Source organism: Thunnus albacares, chromosome 12 (genome assembly GCF_914725855.1).
Source record: "Thunnus albacares chromosome 12, fThuAlb1.1, whole genome shotgun sequence".
NCBI lineage: Eukaryota > Metazoa > Chordata > Actinopteri > Scombriformes > Scombridae > Thunnus > Thunnus albacares.
This window is the reverse complement of record NC_058117.1, coordinates 3,128,197-3,137,501: the sequence shown is the minus strand read 5'-3', so window position 1 is coordinate 3,137,501 and position 9,305 is coordinate 3,128,197. Positions and strand designations below refer to the sequence as shown.

General features: G+C 37.8%; 1 protein-coding gene across 1 annotated transcript; it reads right to left on the bottom strand.

Moving 5' to 3' along the window:
* Positions 1 to 1,888: 1,888 nt before the first annotated feature.
* Positions 1,889 to 9,288, bottom strand: LOC122993603. The gene is made up of 7 exons (XM_044367908.1): positions 9,105 to 9,288; positions 6,952 to 7,096; positions 6,751 to 6,846; positions 5,451 to 5,595; positions 5,057 to 5,202; positions 3,325 to 3,464; positions 1,889 to 2,661 (listed from the first exon to the last, which is right to left on the bottom strand). Exons 1-7 carry the CDS (start codon positions 9,202 to 9,204, stop codon positions 2,513 to 2,515), a joined length of 921 nt encoding a protein of 306 aa, XP_044223843.1. The 5' UTR covers positions 9,205 to 9,288; the 3' UTR covers positions 1,889 to 2,512.
* Between the last annotated feature and the right edge of the window lie 17 nt (positions 9,289 to 9,305).

The following is a 9,305-nucleotide window of genomic DNA, read 5'->3' as shown; positions in this document are numbered from 1 at the left end:
CATGCCGTAATTTCTTCAACCCAACCTGTTTGTACTCGTGCTAACATCAGTGGACTTAATCCATCCCACACAACCTTCTTCAGTTAGTCTGTCCCACTGTGTGTCTGGCTGATTCACTGTTTCTGTTTCTTCTTTCATTAGTGTGAAACAGTAAAACATTAACTCAACATACGAAACAGAGAGAGAAGACATTTTAAATTCAATCTACTATTCGGTGTCTATGCCAGAAGCAAATAAGATACAGGAAGGAAAAACAAAATCATAAAATCAAAGCAGAGATAAAAATGTTGCACCACTTCAGTTACTGTCTCCAGTCCAGCCTGCATCTAAGAATAGAGTCAATCTACCTTCAGATATAAATCTGGCCTTTTAGTCTTTCTTCTTACCAACCTTTAGTCTATTCCCTCAACTCCACTTTCATGTCCTGACACCCAAAAAAAAGTTTAGAAAATAAAAACTGAAAACTTAACCAGCACAAGGGATTAGTACTTCCTTGTCATTTCTTTTTTATTCAAAGCAAAACTATGAAAGTTTTGGAAAACAAAATAACACAATGAGACCTTTATAAATGAAAAGTTCAACTCATTAGCAATGAACACATACTCAGTTCCATTCATTAGAGGGTTTGGCAGCTACAGCCTTACTTGTGGTGGCTAATGTTAGCACATTTAAATAGATATTACTGATATTTTTGAGTCAGTTCACCATCTTTATGACTCTTCTCCACTTAAACTATGTTTTAACACTTTTAACGCTATTATCACATAATTGTCACTTATGACTAATGAAGGCTGATGTTCAGCCAAGGTTCCATAGGCTAGCTTTAAGTCATTTAAAGTAAATTGCACTGATGTTTTTATACTGTTTGTATTTGTTGCACCTGTCAATATCCATTTAACATAGTAAATCTAATGTGCGACTGGTTGGCAACTTCTCCATAAAAAAAGACAGCTGAGGATCATTGCAGTGTTTCATGATCATAGGTTCACTGTTTATGTCATGATCCTAAAATATTTTAAAATAATAAATACTTTGATTAAAGCTTCTTAAGAAGAAAGAATGCATATAACGGTATAATCCAACTTGCCATTGATAGTGTTATGTTTACCATGTGTTTTACAGTACAAGTATTTAACTCTTCCCTTTGAATCTTATTCCTCCTTTCAAACACACTGGCAGTTAAAGTTCAAGTTTCTCTTCTTTCTGGAATGAAGCCAAACCTGAAAACAACCTCTGTGTCCTCCTGCTCTCAAACATGCATTGAGAGCAGTTTCCTGGTTCCTCTTTTACAGAACCGCAAGTTTTACATGTGGTGAAATGCAAGCGTTGATATGACATGCAGGAGTTGAAACTCAAACTTGACACTCAATTCACCGGAAAAGGGACGATGACAGTGAGGAATTTAGACAGAACGTCATAGCAATCAAGCTAATAGTTGAAACATTTCAGTCTGAACTAAAGTGGCCGACCCACTGACAGACCGGTGTTGCCGTTCACAGGCCACGCTGACAGCAAAAAAAGAGGAGAAATTTTATTTTTCTGAGAGTGGCAAGGAGGACAACTGTTTTAAACGACTTTGTGAGGTAGTAGGACATCATGCAGTGTGACCCCCCGAATGAGACAAGTACAGTACCTCTGCATTAACTCAGCTGTTTATATGTGCCTCTGACTGTCAGGACCCCAGTGTGCATGTCGGAAGATATAACTTGTTATATAGTCTTCTAGATTATAACCTTAATAATCTTCAAGTCTGTTCCCAGGTCCCAGTTTTAGAAAGTAACACAAGGTCTCAACCTAACTAATCCTTTCATGGTGGGGAAACATCTCATTTATGCACATACTGTTTTTTGCATTTGATATCACAGATTTTCAGACTGGCAGATGGATATTAGATCTGAGAAATTTTATTGGCAAATGAAATGAATCAAACAAAGCTCAAGGTACTTTTAAAAAGATTACTGTTTGCTTAGTAAAATGATATTGTCAGAGTGCCGACAGATATTGATAGTCTATAGTCTGCTGCCACTGTATGAATACAAAATTAAAAAAGCCAAGAATGCAACAATATAACTACTTTAAAAATAGTAATACAGAACAGTGGTTGTCAAATCACTTGTATGTGTTTGTATATAAAGTACTTTACATATAGACAATAATACTGGTAATTAGAAGTAGTTTTACATTGATGATTTTCATTTTAAAAACAGTGTTTCAGAATGTCAGCATTGCAGCTCATGAAGAGGTTTTCATGCCTTCCCATTGATCTGTAAACACTTCTCTGTTCTGTCCTTTGTTTTCTTTTTCAACCTATTTCAAACCGTCCATTGAAAGAAATGCACTTCTCATCCATGTTGTTTAGGCAAATCAATTACCAGTTGAACACCTTAACGAGTGTAAAACTCCATATCAAAAGTGGCAAATTCCCCCCCTGAACCTAACAGTGGCTTGTGTGAACCATGTCAATCAAAGTGTATACAGCAGGGACGGGAGGTAACGTACACATTCCTACTGTTTAAGATAGGATCTTGAATTTTCTGCCGTCGAGGGGTGATACCAGCAGCCGTGCTGAGCCTGGCGAGTAGAGGGGCCGCCACATGTTTCTCCAGATGACGTTACAGACTCGGAACACCAGCAGGACACATGCTAACACCAGCATTACAACTGATAGGACAAAAAGAAGAGGGAAAAGTAGAAAAAAATCATTTTGGGGAATACAGAAAGGCAACATACTATGATGTTTTGATGTCAGGTGGAAAGAAGTCACTTAATTAGCTTGTTAGACTAGAAAGATGGGTATAGGGCGTGGATGTATTGTAAGAGCTGGATTGGGCGCTGCTGTTCAGCCTTGCTTCCAATTTTTCCTGGTGGCCACTTGTGGTATTGCAGTGAAAAATCCCCTGTGGCTCAAAAAGCATTTTCCACATAGACCACCAGTGTAAAAGAAACGCCTGTAAAACTGTTGACAGGACATCTCAAACTGCAAATAAGGTCAATTATGACTCTTTCTATTATGAATATTTGATCCATGGAGGTTTTATATTTATAAAACTTTCCTCGAGCTGAGAAAAGCTTTTTTAAAATGTATGATGTTATCACAGTGTAAAGTCTATGGGCCAAGTGGGAACTCACGGACAAGACCAGCAAGAGAAACACTACTAGTGGCCCGCATACCCCCAGAAGTAAACCCGGAAGCTAGAAACTTTTTTTTTGGCGGCATCCTTGAATTCAGTATCCAGATCTTATAATGCATCCATGGTACAGGGCAGGTGTTGGTGAAGTCACAGTCTGGTATTGATCCAGTTGCAGTAGTTATGTTAAACTCACCAGTGAAGACAGAATTCGGAGTGGGGTCAGCTGGGTCAAAATGTCTGAAGATGTTTCCGACCAGAGCCACAATCACCACAGGGTAGACTGTCAGGATGTTACGCACCCAGCGGTCCAGCACCCAGTTCTCGAGGATAAACCTGCAAACATCGACAAAGCAATCAAAGCTCTGGTCACCACTGCAAAAGACAAACACTACTGAATCACTGCAACTGTTCCTCATGTTGTGCAATATTAAATGTTAAGCAGCGGTCGAGGCAGAAAGGCAAAACAAATGCATTATTTTCAGGCCACAGCAGATATATGATCAAGCTGAACTATGGACTCATAAATAAGCCTGACTGATCTTACTGTTTTTTTAAATCAGTAATGACTTTATCATGAACAGTTTGAGCCTACAGACTGTGTTAGTCTTGAGCCCTAGGTCCAAGTCAGCATAACTGATATAAGATATTCTTCAGGGATTGCCACAATGAGCAATATGAGGGTGGCGTGTCACACAGATAGTCTACGGCATCTGTAGGCTTGTTTTCTGTAGTCAATGTTGACTTGCTAGCACTAGTACTACCTTGGCTATACCCTTCTGCCATGTGACCCTCCTCTTACACATTGTAGCAGTTCTCTGAAGTGCTGCTACTGTATGGGCTCCACTTATCTTTCCTCTGCTGAGAAAGTCATGATATTAAAAAGTGTTCTGGACTGCCCCCAGATGTGGTCGTATCCATTCAATTGCATTGTGATTGCAGTAAATCCCCAGATACAGATCACATGTGCAATAAGTAACAAAAGGAAGACTGACCAAAGTTTCCAACTTCCATTAGCAGCTGTTGTATTAATATTTCCAGTCTCATACCAAAAATTCTAAATATATATATATATATATTTTTTACCACAGTTTTAATCACATCTATATATCAGAAAACATATTACTTTTCTACTTATTATTACTTTCTTCCTTAAGGCCTTTATATTACAATAATGGCAAAAGACAGAATGAGATTCCCTATACCTTCAGCAGCTACAATCTACTTTGATCTCCATCAATTCAATGTTTTAAGTTAAACTCTTAATGGGTGAAAGTATTGGAGAGTGATTACATAAACCATTGCCTGAATCTCCCCAGCTGTGTTTATTAGGAGACAGGTCTCTCTTGTCACCACATAAATCCAAACAGCAATTTGGACTTGCATACTTGGCTTTATTGGTTCTTAAAGGATTGTTCTCTGACATTGGAAGGAAGGTCATTGGAGTCAGACAAGACCTGATTTGGCTAAATGGTTAAAATTAATGAAAGACATTGACTCTTGAATCTTTAATGGCAAGGACTAATAATTACCAAGGGACATTCTATGAAGTTGGTCTCATTTTTGGATGTATAAAGACAGAAAAACAACAGGAAGCAAAAATACTCATACTATTTTATTTTTATAATAAAAATGTGCTACCCTGAGTTTGGTGTATTTATGTCATACTTTGTTTCCCTCCTTTCGTTTCTATTTTCGCTACTTTTTATCATTCTGTTAATCTGCTACCTGTTTTTCATTGATTTAATCTAATAATGTTGCACTATGTTTTTGTATCGACTGTAAAAGCTAATAAAAAAAATGTGAATTTAAAAAAATTCTCAATGAGTTCATGATGAACAAAATCATCTTCTAGTATTCCTGAATGTGTTGCCCCTCTGCCATACATGGAGATGCCCCTCATTCAACCTCTTCCCATCAAAGCTTACCATCCCACCAGCTCAGCAAACAGGATGCAAAGAGAAGCTGTTGCTGCTGTGCTCCTGACCACACCCCACATGTGGAGAACCAATGAGAAGTTGATGAGAGAAGCGATGGATGTCCAAGTGGTGTAGAGAGCCAAACCATTCTGGACCTGAACACATGAACATTCATAGATAAAAATGACATTATTCAGAGGGGACAATGAGCAAGTACTGCTATGGTAATGCACCGATAATGTATGTATGTATGATACTGACACACATGATGAGTGTTCCTAACTCAAATCTGTCAATCATACTGAATTTATAATCTTGTAATATTTAAAAAATGCAATGTGATTTCCTTTAACAATGTGTTGAATAAAGCGTAACACCTGTCCATGCACACACTGTAGCCTACCAGTATTCTGAGACAGGCCAGGTCTTTGGGATAGTAAGTCTGTAACCAGAGTCCATAGTAATCTGTGGCAAAGCAACAGAAGAACAAGGCGCAGTAGTTGGTAATTGCTATCAGGATTAATACAACCAGAGCCGCCAGCATCAACCTGCAAGAGAGAGAGAGGGACCATCAATGCATCATATCAGCAGTCTAAAGGTCAACAGTTTTATTACAAGTGGAGATTTCATTACAAGTCTAGAATAATCATTAATTTATGAAGGGAATTTTTAAAAATATCCAATCTTTTTGATATGGTTAGTCATAACGTACAGTACTGCTGTATTAGTATGGATTCCCCAGTAACCTATACCAGTAGCTATATAATGATGTTCATAATTGTGTAGTCAATGCCTAAAAACAAATACTGCAAGGAGTTCCTCAAGGCTCATGTCTTGGGCCACTCTTACTTTGTATTTATATCAATGACTGTGACCACCTGACCTAGACCTCTTCTTTTCAGGTAATACTAATTTAATCAACCCACAACCCCAACTTAGCTTCTCTCATTAGCAAGGAAAACAAAGGTGTAGCTAAATTTCCAAATGGTCTCGGTTCAATAAATGATCAATCAATATAAAAAAAAGTGGAGTTTTGTTTGTGGTGCTCAAAGCATTGAAAAAACAATGATGTGTCATTCCAGAAACAATGTCTATGTTATTCTGGATAATTGAGAGAACACGCTGTCAACTGTTTTTATAGGGACTATTTCTTCAGGTTAAAAGTCGTTCCACTTTTACTAAAAAGGGGTTTGCTGTTACACTTTTAAATACTGAATTTTTAAAATGTGTTTTCAAATGTATTTTTTGTGATGGTGGGAGCACCAAAAATGAAATTTGTATTTGGGTGACAAATATCTCAAAATCTGGACGCATTAAACCAAACACTCTGAATAATACAACTGTATATACACTATTTTTTTTTGTAATTTGGGCGAACCGATCCTTTGAGAACATAATCCATTTTGATCTTAAACATACACAAAATTTACTCTCCTCAATGCTAGTGTATTGCTGCCTAAATTAATTTTAATGTTAATTTGTGATTTGTCTGAGGGTGTTTGCTGCCCTTTTTATCCTACTCTCCTTAACACCCTCCACTCATCCTCAGTTGTCCTCACCCCAGTTATACCCAAATATTATAATATATACACACTCATACATACATACATATATATTATTTCATTTTTTCTTTGTTTTCAGTGTGGTTTTTGTTTTTTTTCTGTGCAAATAAATAAACTAATAAGTAGAAACAGTATACGTACTCTCTGTCCCACAGCACTAGCCATATCATGTTCATCACCATGTTGGCCAGCCAGCAAAAATAGAAGGCATATGGCAGCAGACACTGGGCCCAGGATCTATTCACAGAAAAAGAAATATCAATTTCATCTACATGTTGGTCTGAGTCCAATCAGACTGCATGAGTAAATATTTTGTATGAGTACATTCTGATCTAAGTTTACCCTCTGAAAGCATATAAAGTGATGTATATGACCATCAGGGTGAGCCAGGTATAGATAACACCCCAGATAGAGAAGGTCCAGCCAGCTGGAGTGAGATCTGTCTCATAGCGGGCCGACACATTGCCTGTTGAAGAATGGAAGGGACCTGGAAAACAACAGGGACAATCAGCATTCCAGTTCATCCCAAATGTGTTCCGTGCAGGCCAGTCCAGTTCCTCCACACCAAACCGGGAAAAACATTTAATAATGGGCCTGACTGAGTGTACAGGAACATTGTCATGTTGAAACAGGAAAGGGCCTTCCTCAGACTGCCAGGTTGATGGCACACTATTGTGAAAAAAGTCATTAAGTGCCGTAGGATTAAGATTTTCCTTGCCTCTCCCAAACTATGAAAAATAGCAGGATATTATTTGATTATCCTGGTAAGTCTCAGGTGTAAAAAGTAATATAAATAATTTGTGTGCACAAATTAAAAGCAGGAATATTTCATTCCACAAGTAGAAGCCTTTAACAAATTGTTTGTTTAAAAAAAATACAACATACAACATGTCAGTGTTATGTTTATAGACTTTACATCTGTATTCAATCAATACTATAAGACCAAGTATTTTAATGGAAAGGCTGTTACATCTATAGGTGATTAGCTGAATCATCAGATGGATGGAGTCCTTTTTGATTGACACATTACAGTGTGTTAGTGTAAAAGCTGCAGTGTCACCTCTATGATTACTAACAGAGAGCCTCCATATGGGAGAGACACATGAATATAAGGGTAACTCATCTGATGTTTTTAAAGTTTAATCTGTCGATGACACAGCAGCTGTTGGTTTGATCACTGGAGATGGAATGTAGTATTGTGGGTGTGTGGATGAGTTAGTTGACTGGCGACTCATCTGCTAAATACAACAAAAACTAAGAAGAAACAAGAAGAAAGTCACACCAACAAGTTGCTGTGAATGATGAATGTAGTGAAGTTGTAAATGAATACACACATCTAGGGACAGTAATGGATATAAAACGCTCAGGGGACTTAACCACAGGTGTCATTTACAGAAGTAGATAACAAGAAGTACACTTTGAGGGTAAGTCTGGACAGTTTAAGAGTAAACGGACAGATACTGGTTCTCCTCCATCGATCATCTAACTCTAACATCTAACATTCTAACTTTCTGTTTTATCGCTTGGTATTTCTCATTATCTGAAGTTAACCAGAGGTTCAACAACACCACATTATGACACTGCAACTAACTATCTACTCTTGAAAAATGTTGAGGAAGAAAGGAAAGAATGCCCGTCATTAAATTTATGTTTGCCACACCCATGGACGAGGGCATATTTTTTCCCTTTTCAGGATTACTGATTTTTTCCTCCAAAAACATAAGTTAGCGTAAGACACACCAGACACTCCCCTCTTATCAATCTAGTAGTTCGTAGGGACCATTTCTTTTATTAAAGTAGGACCAATTAAAACTATTGATCATGATGTCTGTAGTCAGACATGTTTCGTTTGGTTCTTGATCATTTTCCAACACTGTGAGCTGCACAAACGAAATTCGATTCCCAAAATTGAATTAGAGTGAAGGTAGAAATCTCAGAAATGTATCTGCTTTTCTCATGAAACCAAAACAAAACCGAACAAATCTACATAGCTAGTTAATACTTAGAGGTAAGTGATAAAGGCTTTTATTTTATTTTTTTAGTTTTGTAATTTGGGTGAAGTGACCCTTTAATGCCGTACAATGAGCGTCTTTGTCATCTTTATAAGTCTGTAAACTAAACACGAGGTTTTTCTAGTAAAAAGTAGCCTTTTCTGTTCATATATAACGTTGGATAACGAGCTAATTATGTAACTAGTGAGCTAGCTACACGGGCCGACTCATGGAAATAACTCATCATTGTTTTGTGTAACAACGGTAACAACATAACGAACTGCCAGCAACAGATCATTAACTTGGAGACTCCCTCCCAGTAAAAACTCAGTTTCGTAACCAGAGGAAGAAAATGAATCCCATCTGTCGTAATACGTTAGTTATGTCGGCTTAAACATAATGAAAACATTGTTAATACGCCAGTATCGACAGATTTTCAGAAGTTAGCGTTAACTGCAGCACAGTGAAAAGCGTTCTTGTCTATGTGACGTTATTTTCACTCACCTCTGCCCGCTCCAGCAAGACCGTTAATTACTAAAACGGCCACAAAAACCAGCGCACATAAGATGATTATAAAAATTCGGGGCACACTGTTCTCCCTCATTTTAGTGTTTAGCTAACGTGCCGCTCCGTGTGTGTGCTGCAGGGTCGGTTAGCTGTCAGGACCGTCAGGGCGGAGAGACAAACACAAACACGTTTACTGAA